The sequence below is a fragment of the Eurosta solidaginis genome, chromosome X, assembly GCF_040869045.1.
Source record: "Eurosta solidaginis isolate ZX-2024a chromosome X, ASM4086904v1, whole genome shotgun sequence".
NCBI classification, from domain to species: domain Eukaryota; kingdom Metazoa; phylum Arthropoda; class Insecta; order Diptera; family Tephritidae; genus Eurosta; species Eurosta solidaginis.
In genome coordinates this window covers 8,877,891-8,905,247 of record NC_090324.1, presented here as the reverse complement: position 1 = coordinate 8,905,247, position 27,357 = coordinate 8,877,891, and the positions used below count along the sequence as shown (strand labels likewise).

Genomic DNA, 27,357 nt, shown 5'->3' with positions numbered 1-27,357 from the left:
GGTTTGTCTTATATATCTATTCATTATCAGAATGTTCGTGGCTTACGATCGAAATTGAGTTCGTTATTTCTAAATAGTTTTTCGTTCACAGCGCAAGTGATAGCCTTTGCTGAGACCTGGCTTAAGGAAGATAATTATAACTCAGAGATCTTCTCGTATAACTATGTCGTGTATAGGCGCGATCGTGTATCTAGAGCGGGTGGTGTCCTTATAGCCGTAGACTCTAGCCTACCGTCAGAATTAATGTCGTTGGACTATAACTCTGATATTGAGTTTATAGCAGTAAAGATCTCATTACATAGTGCTAGTCTATTTATTTGCTGCTGCTATATTCCGCCATGTTCGGATATGCATGTTTATACTCAACATAGCTTATCTATACGTAGTGTTTACTCTCAGTTGTGAGATAGGGTTGGTCTGTTGGTGCTTGGTGACTTCAATTTGCCTAAAGTAAGTTGGATTGGCAACAATGAATTAAACTGTTTGACGTCCACCACTCAGCATGATTTTTTGTAAGAGTCTGCTTGATATACATTTACTACAATTAAACAATATATTAAATTGCAAAAATAAAATGCTGGATTTGGTATTTGTGGATGAGGCTGTGGGTATTGCCCTTAGGCAAATTCCCCCATTATCACTTCCAGAGGACCCACTTCATCCTACACTTGAGGTAATGCTTGATTATGCTCAGCCTGTGTTGTTTGATGCAGCAAAAGTAAAATCTAGCTTTCGATCAAGATGTTTTTGTAAGGCAAATTTTAATAAGCTGAATTATCTTATTTCCACCCATGACTGGTCTGATCTTTATGCTTGTAAAGATGTCGAGTCAGCAACTTCTATTTTTTACAGCTCTCTCGATGGTTTCTTTGCATGCTGCGTGCCTCTGCGTCATGGCATTGCTGGAACGGGCAAACCCCCGTGGTTTTCAAGCCACCTTGTAAGACTAAATAATATTAAATCTAGCCTATACAAACGATTTAAAATATCAGATCATGCTAGATCAAATTTTCATCGTCTTAATCAGCAGTGCTATAAATGTTACTTAAATCGGTGTAAGCTTAACATTTTTAACAACCCGAAACAATTCTTTAGTTTTGTCAATTCCAAGAGAAAAACCTCAGGATTTCCGTCTGCTTTTGCTTATGGATGTAAGAACGCAAGCTCGGATGATGATGTTGCCAACTTATTTGCTGAATACTTTAAGTCGACCTATTCGTCTCAACTTTTTCAATCGGATCTCTATCCTTACACCTTATAAAGTTCTAATTGTATTCTAGATCCTGCCATAGACACAGATTCTGTTCGGAGGAGTCTTCTGGAGTTTAAACCTATTTTTTCTCCGGGTACAGGTGGTGTTCCTAGTTGTGTGCTAAAGTTCTGCACTGTCAATTTATCCCAGCAGATCCTTAAATTATTTACACTATCTCTGAAATCTTCGTTGCTCCCTTCAATCATTTCCAATATTGAGAACTACAGGGACATAGCTAAACTTCCGGCTATTCCAAAAATGTTTGAAAAGATAATCACCTGCCAAATTCAATATATATGTAGTTCTTCATTATCACCTAGCCAACATTGTTTTGTGCGTAGAAGATCAACCACAACCAACTTGTTTGAGTTCACTTCTCTAGTTATGGACGGATTTTTATCCAATAAGCAATCCGATGTTATTTATGCCGGCTTCAGCAAATTCAATATATATGTAGTTCTTTATTATCACTCACCCAACGACAACCAACTTGTTTGAGTTCACCTCTCTAGTCATGGGTGGATTTTTATCCAATAAGCAAACCGATGTTATTTATGCCGGCTTCAGCAAACCATTTGATTCTGTTAATCATGAGCTTTTAACTCATAAACTTGACTTACTGGGTTTTTCGAAGAATTTATTACTTTGGCTTCGCAGCTATCTCTTAAATAGAACTCAGCAAGTTATGTTCTAAAACAGTCTCTCAGAGTTGATAGAAGTAACTTCTGGTTTGCCTCAGGGCAGGCATCTGGGTCCATTACTTTTTACCCTCTTTATAAATGACTTACCAATGATTATCTCGTATTCCCGTGTTATAATGTATGCAGATGATGTTAAACTATGCTATACATACTTGCCTTCTGACTCTTCCCGTTTGGATTTACTTCAGGCCGATTTGGACTCATTTCAATTATGGTGTACAGCAAATGTACTAGTTTTGAACTGCTGCAAATGTAAACTAATGACATTTCACAGAGTCAACCCAGTTTTAAAATCCTATATGCTAGATGGTGCTCCCTTGGAGCGTATATCTGTAGTATGTGACCTAGGTGTTCTTTTTGATGCGAAATTTAGCTTTAACATGCATATTTCATCTATTGTAAATAAGGCATCGGGTGTACTCGGATTTATTAAAAGATGGGCTAAAGAATTTGATGATACTTATTTAACCAAGACCCTTTCAACATCTTTGGTTCGCCCAATACTTGAGTATTGTTCCTGTATTTGGTCCCCGGGGTATAAAAATCATATAGATCGGATTGAATCGGTACAGAAGCAGTTTCTCATCTTCGCTTTGCGCGGTCTTAACTGGGAATCAAATCAACATCTTCCACCTTATAGAAATAGACTTCTTCTCATTAGTTTGCCAACTTTAGAGAATAAAAGAACATTACTCGGGGTAATGTTCCTTCATAAAGTGATTATCGATGAGGTAGACTCCACTGACCTTGTAAGCAAACTGAACTTTTCTGTTCCTGCGATACCTACAAGACACTATGTACTCTTTCATTTACCCATTCTACGGCGTAATTTTGCCAAATATAGCCCTCTTCGCAATTTGCGCTCGCGCTATAACGATCTGTACAACTGTATTAGTTCTGAGTATTCGATTGCTGCTATCCGTAAGGAAATACTCTCCCGTCTGGCATGATATTTTTAAAGATTTTTAAATAAGATGTCAATTTTATTTCAATATTAATTTAACTAATTTTTATTTTCGATTTGATTTATGTATTAATTAAAATTTAACTTAATTAATTTGATTGTATATTATTTAAGTTTTTACTTTAAATTTTGTTTTTTACGCTTATGTTTTCTTTCCTTGTTATATGTATTGTATCTTATATCCAGCAGTCGACCGCTTTGTGTCTGTGTTGATTTAAACAAATAAATAAATAAATAAAAATTATTTTCATGTCACATTGAGTTCTTTCTATTTTCGTTTGGACTTTCTTGAAGTTGGCGGGTATGGATTCTTCACAAAGTTCCAAACTAGTTCATAATTAGGCTCCACTTAGTTTTAATACAGTTTTTTTTATTTTATTTTACATTCTATGAAATTTCCATAAAATTGAATTAGTACATAAATATATGCGAGCAATTAAAAACAATATAAAATAAATACAATAAAAAGAAAAAATGAATATTCCAAGATTCAATTATTATTAATGTATATATGCAGTGCTGCTCAAAATTTTGTATATGGAAGTGCGAATCAAAATACATATACAAAATTGTATGTGCACTGAAACTTTTTATATTTAAAAAATTTTAATTGATATTAGAGAAAAATTGTAAGTTTACAAACGGCGATGGTTACTAGGACATGTTTCCAAATTTCACTTCTTCATCAGCTAGCTTTTCGGGAGCTGAGCGTTGAACTCGAATCTCCAACATTCATATCAGTGCAAGCCTTTAGCTGCTAAGCCATATGAATGTCCCGTTGTTCGCTGTACAATTGGTCTCTAAGAGTTGCCTTTTTGTTTATATTCCTTTTGATCACCATGTAGGCATATACACTCTGTATGTAGTTTTATTCCTAATGGTGTGGATATGATTTTTAGGCGCGCTTTTGAAAGCTTAGTAACATTTGTTCGGATTTTTACAGTATTAATTTTTAATACTTCCGCTGTTACTATTATATCAATATGATCATATGTATTTAATTAGCGAGCGTTGCTCATATTGCTTTATACAATGGTTTTTGTAATTGATATTAGAGAAAAATTGTAAGTTTACAAACGGCGATGGTTAATAGGATATGTTTCTGAATTTCACTTCTTCATCAGCTAGATTTTCGGGAGCTGAGCGTTGAACTCGAATCTCCAACATTCATATCAGTGCAAGCCTTTAGCTGCTAAGCTATATGAATGCCCCGTTGTTCGCTGTACAATTGGTCTCTAAGAGTTGCCTTTTTGTTTATATTCCTTTTGATCACCATGTAGGCACAAATACTCTGTATGTAGTTTTATTCCTAATGGTGTGGATATGATTTTTAGGCGCGCTTTTGAAAAAATGTTAATTATTTGAGGTCGGAAAAAGTTGAATATTTGGTTTCATGTTACAAAATATTTGCTTAAAATATTACGTCAATAGTTATATCACCATTATACAAGAGCCAATAAATGTAATTCTGAAAGTATCGAAAAATTAGATTGACCTCTAGCCTCAAGTTTTGTGGGAACATATTCTATATACAAGTTAAAGGGCAATAGCCCTTGATATATAAAACAATTAATTTGTTGGGTCAACTCGCCCAAAGAACAAACACAAACAGAAGATTTCACTTCGTAACAATTAAGTATATTTTACAGTTAGAAATAAACACAAGTTGAAAACTAATTAAACTAAACAGCTTGAAGTGATATTCCGTCCCAAACTCGACTGACCGCCTAGCGTCGTGGTCGCCCCCTTCAAAGATCTGCGTCACGCAGATCAGGATTTGGAAAAGTGTCCTCTTAATGTTTTCTTCTAATGGACAGTCGCAATTCCGGGAATTTGGGTCCCGTTGTTAATTTCCTCCAAATTATCCAAATGATGAGTAGGAGCAGAAGTAGCCCCAAAGTTTCCGACGCCGTGAACCAATTTGTTTAGTCCCTCAGGTACCTCAAGAGCTTAACAATACCGATTGGCATCTCTAGATGGCGCATAAAAGCTTAGTGGTGTATAAGAAAAAGCTTAGAGCTTTTTACCTTTTGCAGAGCTTTGCCGTAAACATGATAGCATATAAATTATATATATATATATATATATATATCAACAAACCGCAAAATACATATCGACACAGACACACCCATCCATATACATACATTTAGATAAGGGCTACTTGTCTCAATGTATACAAGTTGGACATCTTTTGAGTAAAAAAAATGAGGATCGTTAAATGGGGGGCACTACATTTTTAAAGGGCCGCAAATTTTTAAAAGTCTCCTCATATTTCTAATGAGTCCTAGACTTCACCCGAGCCGTTTTAAAGAGTCCCATAGATTTTTTAATCGAGCGACTGCTCCCAAATCCCCCCATCCCTCCCTCTTTTTTCTCGTCTACAAAAAGTAGCAGTTGGACACCTTTAGTACCGCCCAATCCCAACCCCCAACCCCCCAACCACCAACCACCAACCCCAACCTCCATTTTTCTCTTCTACAAAAAGGAGTCGATGGGCACTTGTAGTACCCCCCCCCCCCTTTTTTTTTTTTTCTCATCTGCAAAACGGGCCTGTCGGGCACCCAATCAGGGGCAGATTGTTAACTAAAGGTTATCTTAATATTGAACTCATGATTTTCCATTATTGAACATTTTATTTGTTTTTTTATTAGGGTATAAGTTTGTATGTACATACTTACACATATGATTGTTTGATTGTAAGTTTGTGTACACATGCTGATGCTGGTTCATATATACATGCATGTGAGAATTTCATAATTCCATTTGGGCTCCTTAAAAATGAGAGCATATACATAAATTATATTTTTTAAATATGAATATTGAACATTTTGTGCACATGCCATCACATATGTTTGTACATGGGAATATCAACAAATTACAAAATACATACCGACACAGCCACATCCATCCATATACATACATTCAGAAAGATAAGGGCTACTTGGCTCAATGTAAATACTTACTTTTTTTGTCAAATAAACCTTTTTCAAATAAATAAAAACAATTTTTATATTCAGTTGAGCAGAGCTCACAGAGTATATTAAGTTTGATTGTACAGGTATAAAGGAATCGAGATAGATATATACTTCCATATATCAAAATCATCAGGATCGAAAAAAAATTTGATTGAGCCATGTCCGTCCGTCCGCCCGTCCGTCCGTTAACACGATAACTTGAGTAAATTTTGAGGTATCTTGATGAAATTTGGTATGTAGGTTCCTGAGTACTCATCTCAGACCGCTATTTAAAATGAACGATATCGGACTATAACCACGCCCACTTTTTCGATATCGAAAATTTCGAAAAACCGAAAAAGTGCGATAATTCATTACCAAAGACAGATAAAGCGATGAAACTACCAAGTGGGTTGAACTTATGACGCAGAATAGAAAATTAGTAAAATTTTGGACAATGGGCGTGGCACCGCCCACTTTTAAAAGAAGGTAATTTAGAAGTTTTGCAAGCTGTAATTTGGCAGTCGTTGAAGATATCATGATGAAATTTGGCAGGAACGTTACCCTTATTACTATATGTCTGCTTAACAAAAATTAGCAAAATAGGAGAAGGACCACGCCCACTTTTAAAAAAAAATTTTTTTAAAAGTAAAATTTAAAAAAAAAATCTAATATCTTTACAGCATATAAGTAAATTATGTCACCATTTAACTCCAGTAATGATATGGTGCAACAAAATACAAAAATAAAAGAAATTTTCAAAATGGGCGTGGCTCCGCCCTTTTTCATTTAATTTGTCTAGGATACTTTTAATGCCATAAGTCGAACAAAAATTTACCAATCCTTTTGAAATTTGGTAGGGGCATAGATTTGATGACGCTAACTGTTCTCTGTGAACATGGGCGAAATCGGTTGAAGCCACGCCCAGCTTTTATACACAGTCGTCCGTCTGTCCTTCCGCTTGGCCGTTAACATGATGAACTTAGTTCACGTACTTACCTGAACTCACTTTATTTTGATATAAAAAATGAACGAAACCCGACTATGACCACGCCCACTTTTTCGATATCGAAAATTACGAAAAATGAAAAAAATGCCATAATTCTATACCAACTACGAAAAAAGGGATGAAACATGGTAATTGGATTGGTTTATTGACGCGAAATATAACTTTAGAAAAGACTTTGTAAAATGGTTGTGACACCTACCATATTAAGTAGAAGAAAATGAAAAAGTTCTGCAGTGCGAAATAAAAAACCCTTGAAATCTTGGCAGGTATTACATATATAAATAAATTAGCGGTATCCAACAGATGATGTTCTGGGTCACCCTGGTCCACATTTTGGTCGATATCTGGAAAACGCCTTCACATATACAACTACCATCACTCCCTTTTAAAACTCTCATTAATACCTTTAATTTGATACCAATATCCTACAAACACATTATAGAGTCACCCCTGGTCCACCTTTATGGCGATATCTCGAAAAGGCGTCCACCTATAGAACTAAGCCCCACGCCCTTTTAAAATACTCATTAACACCTTTCATTTGATACCCATATCTTACAAACATATTCTAGAGTCACCCCTGGTCCATCTTTATGGCGATATCTCTGAAAAGGCGACCACCTATACAACTACCACCACTCCCTTTTAAAACCCTCATTAATACCTTTAATTTTATACCCATATCGTACAAACACATTCTAGAGTCACCCCTGGTCCACCTTTATGGCGATATTTCGCAACGGCTTCCACCTATAGAACTGAGGCACACTCCCTTTTAAAATACTCATTAACACCTTTCGTTTGATACCCATATTGTACAAACGCATTCTGGAGTCACCCCTGGTCCACCTTTATGCCGATATCTCGAAAAGGCGACCACTTATACAACTACCACCACTCCCTTTTAAAACCCTCATTAATACCTTTAATTTTATACCCATATCGTACAAACACATTCTAGAGTCACCCCTGGTCCACCTTTATGGCGATATTTCGCAACGGCTTCCACCGATAGAACAAAGGCTCACTCACTTTTAAAATACTCATTAACACCTTTCGTTTGATACCCATATTGTACAAACGCATTCTAGGGTCACCCCTGTTCCACCTTTATGGCGATATCTCTGAAAAGGCGACCACCTATACAACTACCACCACTCCCTTTTAAAACCCTCATTAATACCTTTAATTTGATACCCATATCGTACAAACAAATTTTGGGGTCACCCCTGGTCCACCTTTATGGCGATATTTTGCAACGGCTTCCACCTATAGAACTAAGGCCCACTCCCTTTTAAAATACTCATTAACACCTTTCGTTTGATACCCATATTGTACAAACGCATTCTAGAGTCACCCCTGGCCCACCTTTATGGCGATATCTCGAACCCACCTGTACAACTACCACCATTCCCTTTTAAAACCCTCATAAATACCTTTAATTTTATACCTATATCGTACAAACACATTCTAGAGTCACCCCTGGTCCACCTTTATGGCGACATTTCGCTTCGGCTTCCACCTATAGAACTAAGGCACGCTCCCTTTTAAAATACTCATTAACATTAACACCTTTCGTTTGATACCCATATTGTACAAACGCATTCTAGAGTCACCCCTGGTCCACCTTTATGGCGATATCTCGAAAAGGCGACCACCTATACAACTACTTCCACTCCCTTTTAAAACCCTCATTAATACCTTTAATTTTATACCCATATCGTACAAACACATTCTAGAGTCACCCCTGGTCCACCTATATGTCGATATTTCGCAACGGCTTCCACTTATAGAACTAAGGCCACTCCCTTTAAAATACTCAGGAACACCTTTCTTTTGATACCCCTATTGTACAAACACATTCTAGAGTCACCCCTGGTCCACCTTTATGGCGATATCTCGAAAAGGCGTCCACCTATAAAACTAAGCCCCACGCCCTTTTAAAATACTCATTAACACCTTTCATTTGATACCCATATCGTACAACCATATTCTAGAGTCACCCCTGGTCCACCTTTATGGCGATATCTCGAAAAAGCGACCACCTATAGAACGAAGACCCACTCCCTTTAAAAAATACTCATTAACACCTTTCATTTGATACCCATATCGTACAAACAAAGTCTAAGTTGCGATACCTCGAAAAGGCGTCCACCTATAGAACTAAGGCCCACACCCTTTTAAAATACTCATTAACACCTTTCTTTTGATACCAATATTGTACAAACGCTTTCTAGAGTCACCCCTGGTCCACCTATATGGCGATATCTCGAAAAGGCGACCACCTATACAACTACCACCACTCCCTTTTAAAACCATCATTAATACCTTTAATTTTGTACCCATATCGTACAAACACATTCTAGAGTCACCCCTGGTCCACCTTTATGGCGATATCTCTGAAAAGGCGACCACCTATACAACTACCACCACTCCCTTTTAAAACCCTCATTAATACCTTTAATTTGATACCCATATCGTACAAACAAATTCTAGGGTCACCCCTGGTCCACCTTTATGGCGATATCTCGAAACGGCGTCCACCTATGGAACTAAGGATTACTCCCTTTTAAAATACTCATTAACACCTTTCATTTGATACCCATATCGTGCAAAAAAATTCTAGGGTCAACCCTGATCCACCTTTATGGCGATATCCCTAAATGGCGTCCACCTATAGAACTATGGGCCACTCCCTCATAAAATACTGTTTAGTGCCTTTCATTTAATAGACATGTCATACAAACACATTCCAGGGTTTCCCTCGGTTCATATTCCTACATGGTAATTTTTCCTTTAGTTGTCACCATAGCTCTCAACTGAGTATGTAATGTTCGGTTACACCCGAACTTAACCTTCCTTACTTGTTATTTAAAATTTTAAAATTTTTTATTAATATTTTTCTCCATACTTTGGCGTGGTTAGCAATGCGTAATATACGTGTGTGTGTGTGTAGTTTCATAAAATTACTACTATTTTTCTCAATAATCTTTTTGACAACATTTGTAAATTGAATATATTCATACATTTTATCATGGATGAGTATACAATAAGGTGTTGGCAGATACGGTCTTGTGAAATTTTAGCTCAACCCGAATATCGATGGGACCGCTTTTTATAGATTCATTCTGATGTGTAACATCTAAAACAATTATTGGAGCATGGATAAAAGTTGTTGGGGAGTGCGTCCATAGTAACTTTGTTGAAATTTCAAATAGATGTCATATAATAGAGCATACCGATTTCGATCAAATTTAATATTAAGATCATCATACGGATATGTAGTGGAGTTGAGGTAAACTTTAATATCAAATAAGTCACAATATGTAAATTTATTTTCATTTTGAAATCCTAAAATAATATAGCGAGGTCTTTCATTTTCACCCACCCATTTTAACATTCCATAAAATATTAGTGCTTTCTTGTAGAGACGGGTTATGATAAACATCCCAACTTCTAAACGAAATGTTTAGTGGTTGTTTGCTTTTAGTTGTTCTCAACATAGTTAACCGATACGAGTCTGAAAGTTCAACATATGGCACTTTCCATGTAATATTTAAAAGTTTTAATAAAAGCTTTTCTAATGGTGTAGTTGACGTCATAACAGCATCATCTTCTTTGGCTCGTATTAAGATTAATTCATGTTTACAATTAACAATAACTTTATCAAAATCTTTAGCGAATCCAAGCAGTTTTTCAACGGTATACACAAATTAAAATGTCCAGTCTGTAGGCTAATATTTTCAAATGGAGACCACCCTGAATTTTTTAGATTTTTACTCTCAAATTCGTTAAGTGATACATAATTATTCAGTGCTGTTGCAATAGCCAACTTTCTAGTGCGATCAATTTCTATTCCATTAATTTCATATCGAATATCCTCGAATAAATACGCCATACAATTATTAAGAAGCTGCACAGTTTTTGAAACTTCCGAATTACTATTTAATATGAATCCCTCAAAGTATAAAATACCCTCACTAGGTAACACATATAGGTCTTGATTTTGTATAGGGATCCGAATTTTATCATTGTTTTGAAACGATTGCAGATATGGTATGTAGCTATGGTAATCCTTTTTATACTCAGTTGAGCAGAGCTCACAGACTATATTAACTTTGATTGGATAACGGTTGGTTGTACAGGTATAAAGGAATCGAGATAGATATAGACTTCCATATATCAAAATCATCAGTATCGAAAAAAAATTTGATTGAGCCATGTCCGTCCGTCCGTCCGTCCGTCTGTCCGTTAACACGATAACTTGAGTAAATTTTGAGGTATCTTGATGAAATTTGGTATGTAGATTCCTGGGCACTCATCCCATTCGAAAAACCGAAAAAATGCGATAATTCATTGCCAAAGGCGGATAAAGCGATGAAACTTGGTAGATGGGTTGACGTTATGACGCAGAATAGAAAATTAGTAAGATTTTGGACAATGGGCGTGGCACCGCCCACTTTTACAAGAAGGTATTTTAAAAGTTTTGCAAGCTGTAATTTGGCAGTCGTTAAAAATATCATGATGAAATTTGCCAGGAACGTTACTACTATTACTATATATGTGCTAAATAAAAATTAGCAAAATTGGATGAAGAACACGCCCACTTTTTAAACAAAATTTTTTTTAATTCAAATTTTAACAAAAAATTTAATAACTTTACTGTATATAAGTAAATTGAGTCAAAATTCAACTCCAGTAATGATATGATGCAACAAAATATAAAAATAAAAGAAAATTTCAAAATGGGCGTGGCTCCGCCCATTTTCATTTAGTTTGTCTAGAATACTTTTAATGCCATAAGTCGAACAAAAATTTACCAATCCTTCTTAAATTTGGTAGGGGTATAGATTCTATGACGGTAACTGTTTTCTCTGAAAATGGGCGAAATCGGTGAAAGCCACGCCCAGTTTTTATACACAGTCCACCGTCTGTCCTTCCGCTCGGCCGTTAACACAATAACTTGACCAAAAACCGATATATCTTTACTAAACTTAGTCCACGTACTTATCTGAACTCACTTTATCTTGGTATAAAAAATGGCCGAAATCCGACCATAACCACGCCCACTTTATCGATATCGAAAATTACGAAAAATGAAAAAAATGCCATAATTCTATACCAAATACGAAAAAAGGGATGAAACATGGTAATTGCATTGGTTTATTGACGCAAAATATAACTTTGGAAAAAACTTTGTAAAATGGGTGTGACACCTGCCATATTAAGTAGAAGAAAATGAAAAAGTTCTACAAGGCGAAATCAACAGCCCTTGGAATCTTGGCAGGAATACTGTTAGTGGTATTGCATACATATATACATAAATTAGCAGTACCCGACTGATGATATTCTGGATCACCTGGTCCACATTTTGGTCGATATCGCGAAAACGCCTTCACATATACATCTAAGGGCTACTAGCTTTTAAAACCCTAATTAATACCTTTAATTTGATATCCATATCGTACAAACACATTCTAGAGACTCCCCTGGCACACCGTAATGGCGATATCTCGAAGAGGCGTCCACCTATAGACCTAATGCCCACTCCCTCTTAAAATGCTCAGTATCACCTTTCGTTTGATACCCATATCGTAAAAACATTCTAGAGTCACCCCTGGCCCACCCTAATGGCGATATCTCGAAAAGGCGTCCACCTATAGACCTAATGCCACTCCCTCTTAAAATGCTCAGTAACACCTTTCGTTTGATACCCATATCGTACAAACATTCTAGAGTCACCCCTGGCCCACCCTAATGGCGATATCTCGAAAATGCGTCCACCTATAGACCTAATGCCCACTCCCACTTAAAATGCTCAGTAACACCTTTCGTTTGATACCCATATCGTACAACCATTCTAGAGTCACCCCTGGCCCACCCTAATGGCGATATCTCGAAAAGGCGTCCACCTATAGACCTAATGCCCACTCCCTCTTAAAATGCTCAGTAACACATTTCGTTTGATACCCATATCGTACAAACATTCTAGAGTCACCCTTGGTCCACCTTTATGGCGATATCTCGAAAAGGCGTCCACTTATAGAACTAAGGATTACTCCCTTTTAAAATACTCATTACCACCTTTCATTTGATACCCATATCGTACAAACACATTCTAGAGTCACGCCTGGCCCACCCTAATGGCGATATCTCGAAAAGGCGTCCACCTATAGACCTAATGCCCACTCCCTCTTAAAATGCTCAGTAACACCTTTCGTTTGATACCCATATCGTACAAACATTCTAGAGTCACCCCTGGCCCACCCTAATGGCGATATCTCGAAAAGGCGTCCACCTATAGACCTAATGCCCACTCCCTCTTAAAATGCTCAGTAACACCTTTCGTTTGATACCCATATCGTACAAACACATTCTAGAGTCCCCCTGGCCAACCCTAATGGCAATATCTCGAAAAGGTGTCCACGTATAGACATAATGCCCACTCCCTCTTAAAATGCTCAGTAACACCTTTCGTTTGATACCCATATCGTACAAACATTCTAGAGTCACCCTTGGTCCACCTTTATGGCGATATCTCGAAAAGGCGTCCACCTATAGAACTAAGGATTACTCCCTTTTAAAATACTCATTACCACCTTTCATTTGATACCCATATCGTACAAACACATTCTAGAGTCACGCCTGGCCCACCCTAATGGCGATATCTCGAAAAGGCGTCCACCTATAGACATAATGCCCACTCCCTCTTAAAATGCTCAGTAACACCTTTCGTTTGATACCCATATCGTACAAACATTCTAGAGTCACCCTTGGTCCACCTTTATGGCGATATCTCGAAAAGGCGTCCACCTATAGAACTAAGGATTACTCCCTTTTAAAATACTCATTACCACCTTTCATTTGATACCCATATCGTACAAACGCATTCTAGAGTCACCCTGGCCCACCCTAATGGCGATATCTCGAAAAGGCGTCCACCTATAGACATAATGCCCACTCCCTCTTAAAATGCTCAGTACCACCTTTCGTTTGATACCCATATCGTACAAACATTCTAGAGTCACCCTTGGTCCACCTTTATGGCGATATCTCGAAAAGGCGTCCACCTATAGAACTAAGGATTACTCCCTTTTAAAATACTCATTACGACCTTTCATTTGATACCCATATCGTACAAACACATTCTAGAGTCACGCCTGGCCCACCCTAATGGCGATATCTCGAAAAGGCGTCCACCTATAGACCTAATGCCCACTCCCTCTTAAAATGCTCAGTAACACCTTTCGTTTGATACCCATATCGTACAAACACATTCTAGAGTCACCCCTGGCCCACCCTAATGGCGATATCTGGAAAAGGTGTCCACGTATAGACTTAATGCCCACTCCCTCTTAAAATGCTCAGTAACACCTTTCGTTTGATACCCATACCGTACAAACATTCTAGAGTCACCTTTGGTCCACCTTTATGGCGATATCTCGAAAAGGCGTCCACCTATAGAACTAAGGATTACTCCCTTTTAAAATACTCATTACCACCTTTCATTTGATACCCATATCGTACAAACACATTCTAGAGGCCCCCCTGGCCCACCCTAATGGCGATAATTCGAAAAGGCTTCCACCTATAGACCTAATGCCCACTCCCTCTAAAAATGCTCAGTAACACATTTCGTTTGATACCCATATCGTACAGACATTCTAGAGTCACCCCTGGTCCACCCTAATGGCGATATCTCGAAAAGGCGTCCACCTATAGACCTAATGCCCACTCCCTCTTAAAATGCTCAGTAGCACATTTCATTTGATTCCCATATCGTACAAACACATTCTAGAGTCACCCCTGGTCCACCTTTATGGCGATATCTCGAAACCGCGTTCACCTATGGAACTAAGGATCACTCCCTTTGAAAATACTCATGACCACCTTTCATTTGATACCCATATCGTACAAACATATTCTAGAGTCACCCCTGGCCCACCCTAATGGCGATATTTCGAAAAGGCCTCCACCTATAGACATAATGCCCACTCCCTCTTAAAATGCTCAGTAGCACATTTCATTTGATTCCCATATCGTACAAACACATTCTAGAGTCACCCCTGGTCCACCCTAATGGCGATATCTCGAAAAGGCGTCCACCTATAGACCTAATGCCCACTCCCTCTTAAAATGCTCAGTAGCACATTTCATTTGATTCCCATATCGTACAGACATTCTAGAGTCACCCCTGGTCCACCCTAATGGCGATATCTCTAAAAGGCGTCCACCTATAGACCTAATGCCCACTCCCTCTTAAAATGCTCAGTAGCACATTTCATTTGATTCCCATATCGTACAAACACATTCTAGAGTCACCCCTGGTCCACCTTTATGGCGATATCTCGAAAAGGCGTTCACCTATAGAACTAAAGTCCATTCCCTTTTAAAATACTCATTACCACCTTTCATTTGATACCCATATCGTACAAACACATTCTAGAGTCACCCCTGGTCCACCCTAATGGCGATATCTCGAAAAGGCGTCCACCTATAGACTAATGCCCACTCCCTCTTAAAATGCTCAGTAGCACAGTTCATTTGATTCCCATACCGTACAGACATTCTAGAGTCACCCCTGGTCCACCCTAATGGCGATATCTCGAAAAGGCGTCCACCTATAGACCTAATGCCCACTCCCTCTTAAAATGCTCAGTAGCACATTTCATTTGATTCCCATATCGTACAAACACATTCTAGAGTCACCCCTGGTCCACCCTAATGGCGATATCTCGAAAAGGCGTCCCCCTATAGACCTAATGCCCACTCCCTCTTAAAATGCTCAGTAGCACATTTCATTTGATTCCCATATCGTACAAACACATTCTAGAGTCACCCCTGGTCCACCTTTATGGCGATTTCTCGAAAAGGCGTTCACCTATAGAACTAAAGCCCATTCCCTTTTAAAATACTCATTACCACCTTTCATTTGATACCCATATCGTGCAATCACATTCTAGAGTCACCCCTGGCCCACCTTAATGGCGATATCTCGAAAAGGCGTCCACCGATAGACCTAAGGCTCACTCCCTCTTAAAATGCTCAGTAACACCTTTAATTTGATACCCATATCGTACAAACAAATTCTAGAGTCAGCCCTTGTCCACCTTTATGGCGATATCCCTAAATGGTGTCCATCCATAGAACTATGGCCTACTCTCTCTTAAAATACTCTTTAATACCTTCCATTTGATACACATGTCATACAACCACATTCCAGGGTTACCCTAGGTTCATTTTCCTACATGGTGATTTTCCTTATTTTGTCTCCATAGCTCTCAACTGAGTATGTAATGTTCGGTTACACCCGAACTTAGCCTTCCTTACTTGTTTATTATACTATTATCAAATATGGTTTATTAACAATTGTTTTTGTTTTTATCGGCCTATTGACAAATGATTCAAGGTTCGATTTGAGCTCAAGGCCAGAACAATAATTTTTTTCTAATGATAATTATTGCTATTTTTTAATTTTTCTAAATTTGAAAAATTGTATTTTGTTTTTGGAATTCTGCTTACTATTCCAAAAACAAAGTACAATTTTTCAAATTTAGAAAAATTAAAAAATAAGCAGAATTCCAAAAACAAAATACAATTTTTCAAATTTAGAAAAATTAAAAAATAACAATAATTATCATTAGAAAAAAATTATTGTTCTGGTCTTGAGCTCGAATCGAACCTTGAATCATTATCAAATATGGTTTTTGGACAAAACCTTTATTATATCACTCATTTTTTAAACTAAATCCTAGACTTATTAGGAACCCCTTTTTTCGCGGGGTTAATATCAATTTTATGTTGAACAGGAGATTTTACTTCTTTAGAGTGTAGATTTTTTGTTTTTGTAGCCAATACATTTGAGGCTGATTGAAAACTATTCAAAAAATCTGTATGTGGTGGCTTTTTATTAAAAATTATCATTTTTTAGATAGGTTTTAAATGCAGTCTTATTGATATTATCTCTCCACGAAAATTAACCAAGAACTAGAGTGCTTATTTGACGTGTATTAACCGGTAAATATATAACATTAGCAGGTGTTTCTGAGATTTTATATCCTGGACTAACTCTAAGTGAAAACTGATGAATTGTATGCACAGATAGTTAATTTATATATGATCCCTTGATAATATTACATTCAACAGATATCGTGTTTATTTGTTATATCCACTGGATTGTCGGAGTAATGAACAATCCCCGGCTTCAGTACTTTTCTACTGAAACCTAGTAATGGACCAATTGAGCATTCTTTGTCAGAATTTACTTCTTCCTTAAAGCTCATAATTTCAGTTCGAAATGTGTTAGGGTTAGCGCTTTTATCAAAATACCCTTCATTTGAAGGGTCATATATTTTAGTAATTGTCTCAACTATATCATCCATTTCATATGTTCCAACAGGTATCTCAATAACATTCGATCCAATGGGAAACAAATTGTTTTCTTTGTCCACATTTGGAATTGTATGATATGAGTCAAAACTGGTTAACCCACAGGCATAATCTTGTTTGAGTTCTATTGGAGGGAAATATTTTGCAATCAGTATAGATGAATTACCACTTTTTGTTAATGTAATCTACATGTTGATAGGCTATCATTAAATACTTAACTGAAATAATTATTAATCCGCTTTTCTATTTATTTGTTTATTTATTTACTTTATTAATTTAAATAAATAACATCCACGCAGGAATTGTGTTCAGAAGAGAATCCTATCCATTTAACATAAACTCTATTGTTTCGACGTCTCGAAACTTTTTCAATTAAATATACATGAGGGAGTTTAGTTTTCAAAAGTTCATATTCATAAATTCCTCCCTTAATAGCATTACCTTGATAGTTTTCAAGTATATATGTTGTAGGGTTTGTGTTTTTAATTGACTTTATTTTAAAAATTTCTGTTGTCCAATTTGGTGTATACCCTTTTTCAAATACATGTTTATATTTACTTATTCTAACCTCATCATTAATTTTAAATTTTGGTCTATGAAAAACTTTTAAATTGTTGTATGCAGTGTCCTATAAATGTTGTTAATTCGAGGAATTTACCTCATTCGCAGTCAAAATCTTTAGCGAATCCAAGCAGTTTTTTCAACGGTATACACAAATTAAAATGTCCAGTCTGTAGGCTAATATTTTCAAATGGAGACCACCCTGAATTTTTTAGATTTTTACTCTCAAATTCGTTAAGTGATACATAATTATTCAGTGCTGTTGCAATACCCATCTTTCTAGTGCGATCAATTTCTATTCCATTAATTTCATATCGAATCTCCTCGAATAAATACGCATACAATTATTAAGCAGCTGCACAGTTTTTGAAACTTGCGAATTACTATTTAATATGAATCCCTCAATGTATAAAATACTCTCACTAGGTAACACATATAGGTCTTGATTTTGTATAGGGATCCGAATTTTATCATTGTTTTGAAACGATTGCAGATATGGTATGTAGCTATGGTAATCCTTTTTATACTCAGTTGAGCAGAGCTCACAGAGTATATTAACTTTGATTAGATAACGGTTGGTTGTACAGGTATAAAGGAATCGAGATAGATATAGACTTCCATATATCTAAATCATCAGTATCGAAAAAAAATTTGATTGAGCCATGTCCGTCCGTCCGTCCGTCCGTCCGTCTGTCCGTTAACACGATAACTTGAGTAAATTTTGAGGTATCTTGATGAAATTTGGTATGTAGATTCCTGGGCACTCATCTCAGATCGCTATTTTAAATGAACGATATCGGACTATAACCACGCCCACTTTTTCGATATCGAAAATTTCGAAAAACCGAAAAAATGCGATAATTCATTGCCAAAGGCGGATAAAGCGATGAAACTTGGTAGATGGGTTGACGTTATGACGCAGAATAGAAAATTAGTAAGATTTTGGACAATGGGCGTGGCACCGCCCACTTTTACAAGAAGGTAATTTAAAAGTTTTGTAAGCTGTAATTTGGCAGTCGTTGAAAATATCATGATGAAATTTGCCAGGAACGTTACTACTATTACTATATATGTGCTAAATAAAAATTTGCAAAATTGGATGAAGAACACGCCCACTTTTTAAAAAAAAAAATTTTTTAATTCAAATTTTAACAAAAAATTTAATAACTTTACTGTATATAAGTAAATTGAGTCAAAATTCAACTCCAGTAATGATATGATGCAACAAAATATAAAAATAAAAGAAAATTTCAAAATGGGCGTGGATCCGCCCATTTTAATTTAGTTTGTCTAGAATACTTTTAATGCCATAACCCGAACAAAAATTTACCAATCCTTCTTAAATTTGGTAGGGGCGTAGATTCTATGACGATAAATGTTTTCTCTGAAAATGGGCGAAATCGGTGGAAGCCACGCCCAGTTTTTATACACAGTCCACCGTCTGTCCTTCCGCTCGGCCGTTAACACAATAACTTGAGCAAAAACCGATATATCTTTACTAAACTTAGTCCACGTACTTATCTGAACTCACTTTATCTTGGTATAAAAAATGGCCGAAATCCGACCATAACCACGCCCACTTTATCGATATAGAAAATTACGAAAAATGAAAAAAGTGCCATAATTCTATACCAAATACGAAAAAAGGGATGAAACATGGTAATTGTATTGGTTTATTGACGCAAAATATAACTTTGGAAAAAACTTTGTAAAATGGGTGTGACACCTACCATATTAAGTAGAAGAAAATGAAAAAGGTCTACAAGGCGAAATCAACAGCCCTTGGAATCTTGGCAGGAATACTGTTAGTGGTATTGCATACATATATACATAAATTAGCAGTACCCGACAGATGATTTTCTGGATCACCTGGTCCACATTTTGGTCGATATCGCGAAAACGCCTTCACATATACATCTAAGGGCTACTCGCTTTTAAAACCCTCATTAATACCTTTAATTTGATATCCATATCGTACAAACACATTCTAGAGTCTCCCCTGGCCCACCCTAATGGCGATATCTCGAAGAGGCGTCCACCTATAGACCTAATGCCCACTCCCTCTTAAAATGCTCAGTATCACCTTTCGTTTGATACCCATATCGTAAAAACATTCTAGAGTCACCCCTGGCCCACCCTAATGGCGATATCTCGAAAAGGCGTCCACCTATAGACCTAATGCCACTCCCTATTAAAATGCTCAGTAGCACCTTTCGTTTGATACCCATATCGTACAAACATTCTAGAGTCACCCCTGGCCCACCCTAATGGCGATATCTCGAAAATGCGTCCACCTATAGACCTAATGCCCACTCCCACTTAAAATGCTCAGTAACACCTTTCGTTTGCTACCCATATCGTACAAACATTCTAGAGTCACCCCTGGCCCACCCTAATGGCGATATCTCGAAAAGGCATCCACCTATAGACCTAATGCCCACTCCCTCTTAAAATGCTCAGTAACACCTTTCGTTTGATACCCATATCGTACAAACATTCTAGAGTCACCCTTGGTCCACCTTTATGGCGATATCTCGAAAAGGCGTCCACCTATAGAACTAAGGATTACTCCCTTTTAAAATACTTATTACCACCTTTCATTTGATACCCATGTCGTACAAACACATTCTAGAGTCACCCTGGCCCACCCTAATGGCGATATCTCGAAAAGGCGTCCACCTATAGACATAATGCCCACTCCCTCTTAAAATGCTCAGTAACACCTTTCGTTTGATACCCATATCGTACAAACATTCTAGAGTCACCCTTGGTCCACCTTTATGGCGATATCTCGAAAAGGCGTCCACCTATAGAACTAAGGATTACTCCCTTTTAAAATACTCATTACCACCTTTCATTTGATACCCATATCGTACAAACACATTCTAGAGTCACGCCTGGCCCACCCTAATGGCGATATCTCGAAAAGGCGTCCACCTATAGACCTAATGCCCACTCCCTCTTAAAATGCTCAGTAACACCTTTCGTTTGATACCCATATCGTACAGACATTCTAGAGTCACCCCTGGTCCACCCTAATGGCGATATCTCGAAACGGCGTCCACCTATAGACCTAATGCCCACTCCCTCTTAAAATGCTCAGTAGCACATTTCATTTGATTCCCATATCGTACAAACACATTCTAGAGTCACCCCTGGTCCACCTTTATGGCGATATCTCGAAACGGCGTTCACCTATGGAACTAAGGATCACTCCCTTTGAAAATACTGATGACCACCTTTCATTTGATACCCATATCGTACAAACATATTCTAGAGTCACCCCTGGCCCACCGTAATGGCGATATTTCGAAAAGGCGTCCACCTATAGACCTAATGCCCACTCCCTCTTAAAATGCTCAGTAACACCTTTCGTTTGATACCCATATCGTACAAACACATTCTAGAGTCACCCCTGGCCCACCCTAATGGCGATATCTCGAAAAGGCGTATAGACTTAATGCCCACTCCCTCTTAAAATGCTCAGTAACACCTTTCGTTTGATACCCATACCGTACAAACATTCTAGAGTCACCTTTGGTCCACCTTTATGGCGATATCTCGAAAAGGCGTCCACCTATAGAACTAAGGATTACTCCCTTTTAAAATACTCATTACCACCTTTCATTTGATACCCATATCGTACAAACACATTCTAGAGTCACCCCTGGCCCACCCTAATGGCGATATTTCGAAAAGGCGTCCACCTATAGACCTAATGCCCACTCCCTCTTAAAATGCTCAGTAACACCTTTCTAGAGTCACCCCTGGTCCACCCTAATGGCGATATCTCGAAAAGGCGTCCACCTATAGACCTAATGCCCACTCCCTCTTAAAATGCTCAGTAGCACATTTCATTTGATTCCCATATCGTACAAACACATTCTAGAGTCACCCCTGGTCCACCTTTATGGCGATATCTCGAAACGGCGTTCACCTATGGAACTAAGGATCACTCCCTTTGAAAATACTCATGACCACCTTTCATTTGATACCCATATCGTACAAACATATTCTAGAGTCACCCCTGGCCCACCGTAATGGCGATATTTCGAAAAGTCGTCCACCTATAGACCTAATGCCCACTCCCTCTTAAAATGCTCAGTAACACCTTTCGTTTGATACCCATATCGTACAGACATTCTAGAGTCACCCCTCGTCCACCCTAATGACGATATCTCGAAAAGCCGATATATCTTTACTAAATTTAGTCCACGTACTTATCTGAACTCACTTTATCTTGGTATAAAAAATGGCCGAAATCCGACCATAACCACGCCCACTTTATCGATATAGAAAATTACGAAAAATGAAAAAAATTCCATAATTCTATACCAAATACGAAAAAAGGGATGAAACATGGTAATTGTATTGGTTTATTGACGCAAAATATAACTTTGGAAAAAACTTTGTAAAATGGGTGTGACACCTACCATATTAAGTAGAAGAAAATGAAAAAGGTCTACAAGGCGAAATCAACAGCCCTTGGAATCTTGGCAGGAATACTGTTAGTGGTATTGCATACATATATACATAAATTAGCAGTACCCGACAGATGATTTTCTGGATCACCTGGTCCACATTTTGGTCGATATCGCGAAAACGCCTTCACATATACATCTAAGGGCTACTCGCTTTTAAAACCCTCATTAATACCTTTAATTTGATATCCATATCGTACAAACACATTCTAGAGTCTCCCCTGGCCCACCCTAATGGCGATATCTCGAAGAGGCGTCCACCTATAGACCTAATGCCACTCCCTATTAAAATGCTCAGTAACACCTTTCGTTTGATACCCATATCGTACAAACATTCTAGAGTCACCCCTGGCCCACCCTAATGGCGATATCTCGAAAAGGCGTCCACCTATAGACCTAATGCCCACTCCCTCTTACAATGCCCAGTAGCACATTTCATTTGATTCCCATATCGTACAAACACATTCTAGAGTCACCCCTGGTCCACCTTTATGGCGATTTCTCGAAAAGGCGTTCACCTATAGAACTAAAGCCCATTCCGTTTTAAAATACTCATTACCACCTTTCATTTGATACCCATATCGTACAAACACATTCTAGAGTCACCCCTGGTCCACCCTAATGGCGATATCTCGAAAAGGCGTCCACCTATAGACCTAATGCCCACTCCCTCTTAAAATGCTCAGTAGCACATTTCATTTGATTCCCATATGGTACAGACATTCTAGAGTCAACCCTGGTCCACCCTAATGGCGATATCTCGAAAAGGCGTCCACCTATAGACCTAATGCCCACTCCCTCTTAAAATGCTCAGTAGTACATTTCATTTGATTCCCATATCGTACAAACACATTCTAAAGTCACCCCTGGTCCACCCTAATGGCGATATCTCGAAAAGGCGTCCACCTATAGACCTAATGCCCACTCCCTCTTAAAATGCTCAGTAGCACATTTCATTTGATTCCCATATCGTACAAACACATTCTAGAGTCACCCCTGGTCCACCTTTATGGCGATTTCTCGAAAAGGCGTTCACCTATAGAACTAAAGCCCATTCCCTTTTAAAATACCCATTACCACCTTTCATTTGATACCCATATCTTACAAACACATTCTAGAGTCACCCCTGGCCCACCTTAATGGCGATATCTCGAAAAGGCGTCCACCGATAGACCTAAGGCTCACTCCCTCTTAAAATGCTCAGTAACACCTTCAATTTGATACCCATATCGTACAAACAAATTCTAGAGTCAGCCCTGGTCCACCTTTATGGCGATATCCCTAAAAGGCGTCCATCCATAGAACTATGGCCTACTCACTCTTAAAATACTCTTTAATACCTTCCATACTATTCCAAAAACAAAGTACAATTTTTCAAATTTAGAAAAATAACTTTTTAAATATAAACGAGCTCTAGGCCAAATATTTGTATATTCTTAATAAAACACAATTGGCTTAACACCCAAATTCATAAACAACGCCACCAAAAATATTTTGTACGTACTAAACTGCAACACCAACAACAAGCATTTGCCCAACAACATCAATAAGGCTCTCACAAAATTTATAGAAACGGTGGAATGTAAACTCTTGAACCTGATCATAAAAATTAAATATGAACATAAGAAACAAAATGAAAGAGAGGTAAGCACATTAACTAACAAAATAAACCAAACTCTTAATGCAGAAGATTCTACCGCGTTTTTTGAAAGTGAGAAACTCCTAATTAATAACCTTACAACAACAATTAGGAAAACACACACACAAAAATTCGAGAAGCTCAAAAACATACATAGGCAATCTCTTAACATTAAAAATATACCCCATTGGTTTCATAATACTACGAAAACCGAGATCCCTACAGATATTCAGTGGCTCCTCTCTTTAGGTCCAAAATACTCTTTGCCAACAACAAATAGTGGGTTCCCTTTATTCAAGGTGATAGCAGACGGAGAAGACTGCATTCAAACTATCAAAGATAATGAGCAGCAAGAGATTGAGAGGAATAATTTAACAACACTAATACGGGATCATCTTAAGAAACCCAAAAATAGCGCGCGCGACAAATTTGTTTTAGATACCCTACACTCGGCCAAAACTTTTCTAAAAAACAACAAAGACTTATTGGTTCTGAATGCAGATAAGGGTAATGTTACCGTATTAATGGATAAGTCGGACTATGAAAAGAAGTTACAACTTTTGGTAAATGACATTTCGGCATACCGGGTATTGAAACGAGATCCCACTAATAAATTACAAGAAAAAAATAACGAAATTGTAGAAAAATTGTTTAAAAACAAAGTTATAGATTTAAAAGAGAAATACAAACTAATAAGCAAAACGTCCAATGCACCTAGATTATATGGCCTGCCCAAAATTCATAAAGCAGATATCCCATTGAGACCTATTTGTTCGTCTGTCAACTCCCCTTCGTACAATTTATGCAAGTATGTGGTTAATATTCTCACGAACATAACCAAATCGTCCAAATATAACGTAAAAGACTCAATTGAATTTAAAAACAAAATAAAAGATACATACATATATGATGATGAGAGTCTCGTGTCATTTGATGTCATCTCACTTTTTCCCAGCATTCCCGTAGATCATGCCTTAGAAATTATAGCATCTAAGTGGAACCAGATAAAGAGCCACACCACACTCACAAAAGAACTTTTTCTAGAAGTTGTTCGTTTCTGCATTAGAGATAATAGATATTTTAAATTAAACAATAAAATTTATGAGCAACGCTGCGGTATGCCCATGGGTTCCCCAGCATCCCCCGTCATAGCAGACATTGTAATGGAAGAATTACTGGAGAAATTTGAAGATGACTTCCCTTATAAGCCACGTTTGCTTACCAAATACGTCGATGACCTTTTCGCAATTGTGAAAACTGATACGGTGGAAGAATTGCTAAATATTCTAAATGAATACAACAGGAGTATTAAATTTACAATTGAGGTGGAGAAGGACGGAAAACTACCGTTTCTCGATACTCTTATTATAAAAAAGAATAACCAATTATGTTTTGATTGGTATAAAAAACCTACCGCGTCAGGTAGATTAATTAACTTTAATTCTAAACATGACAAATCTACAATAGTCAATACGGCCAGAAATTTTATCAACAGAGTTCTCTCGATCAGCGATGAAGTTTATCATAAAGAAAACATTAAAATAATAATAAATGTTCTAGAAAATAATGAATTTCCTACACGCATAATAAAAAACTTTATAAGAGATTATTATAAGAAACCCACTGCGAGGAAAAATGCCGAAAATAATAAAATATATAAATCGACTACATATGTGTCAGGCCTGTCTAACAGAATAAAATATTCAAATATTTATGACAAAGAGAAATATAATTTAGCCTTTACCTACAATAATACGTTGCGACAAATTTTCAGTAATACCAAGAGTAGAATAGATAAATATGAGAAATCGGACTTGATATATAAAATTCTATGTAATGGTGACGGGTCCCACGTATGCGACAAAGTATATGTGGGGACTACTAAATCGAAATTAAAAACGAGGATTTCCGGGCATAAAACGAATATTAAAAATCACAACAACCCTAATGATGGCAAAACGGCGCTAACACAGCATTGCAGAGAAACTGGACACTCTCCCAATTTAGAAAATGTAGAAATTCTACAGCAAGAGAGGAATTACAACAAACGCTACATATTAGAGATGCTGCACATAATAAATACACCCAGCGACAAACGGATGAACTTCAAATCTGATACAATTGGTATTGCCTCTGCCTTTAGGCAGCTGATCAACAACAACAACAATAATAGATAAGAGCATATCCCACTGTTTACCAAAGAGTTCACCTGCAGGCTGCAGCTGATATCACTTGAGCGGCGCTCACTACTCATTTAGATAACTTTCTGCTTATGTTCATTTTTTGTTTATGATAACGGCTGTGTGTTATTTACATTTTATTGTTATTTGCTTTGCACTGTTCGTAAACTTATATTTTTGTTACACTAGTCGACATATTGCATTCAAAAATGTAAGTTCTGTACTTGTGCAAATGTGTATTTTTATGATTTTAATATGTATGTTTGTTCTTTTCGTACCTAGTCCTGATGATGACTTCAGACTGAAGTCGAAATATCGACAAATTAAATAATATAATTGTATATCAAAAATTCACGTATTGTGTTTTATTAAGAATATACAAATATTTGGCCTAGAGCTCGTTTATATTTAAAAAGTTATAATTCAAAGGCCGTAAACAACAAAAATAATTTAGAAAAATTAAAAAATAAGCAGAATTCCAAAAACAAAATACAATTTTTCAAATTTAGAAAAATTAAAAAATAACAATAATTATCATTAGAAAAAAATTATTGTTCTGGTCTTGAGCTCGAATCGAACCTTGAATCATTATCAAATATGGGTTTTGAACAAAACCTTTATTATATCACTCATTTTTTAAACTAAATCCTAGACTTATTAGGAACTCCTTTTTCGCGGGGGTTAAATCAATTTTATGTTGAACAGGAGATTTTACTTCTTTAGAGTGTAGATTTTTTTGTTTTTGTAGCCAATACTTTTGAGGCTGATTGAAAACTATTCAAAAAATCTGTATGTGGTGGCTTTTTATTAAAAATTATCATTTTTTAGATATGTTTTAAATGCAGTCTTATTGATATGTTCTCTCCACGAAAATTAACCAAGAACTAGAGTGCTTATTTGACGTGTATTAACCGGTAAATATATAACATTAGCAGGTGTTTCTGAGGTTTTATATCCTGGACTAACTCTAAGTGAATACTGATGAATTGTATGCACAGATAGTTAATTTATATATGATCCCTTGATAATATTACATTCAACAGATATCGTGTTTATTTGTTATATCCACTGGATTGTCGGAGTAATGAACAATCCCCGGCTTCAGTACTTTTCTACTGAAACCTAGTAATGGACCAATTGAGCATTCTTTGTCAACATTTACTTCTTCCTTAAAGCTCATAATTTCAGTTCGAAATGTGTTAGGGTTAGCGCTTTTATCAAAATACC

At 37.0% G+C, this 27,357-nt stretch overlaps 1 protein-coding gene across 1 annotated transcript; it reads left to right on the top strand.

Annotated features, from left to right (window-relative positions):
• The first annotated feature begins 23,819 nt into the window (after positions 1-23,819).
• LOC137234155 (uncharacterized) lies at positions 23,820-26,437 on the top strand. The gene is made up of 2 exons (XM_067757783.1): positions 23,820-26,341; positions 26,413-26,437. Exon 1 carries the CDS (start codon positions 24,475-24,477, stop codon positions 26,125-26,127), a length of 1,653 nt encoding a protein of 550 aa, XP_067613884.1. The 5' UTR covers positions 23,820-24,474; the 3' UTR covers positions 26,128-26,341; positions 26,413-26,437.
• Positions 26,438-27,357: the final 920 nt, after the last annotated feature.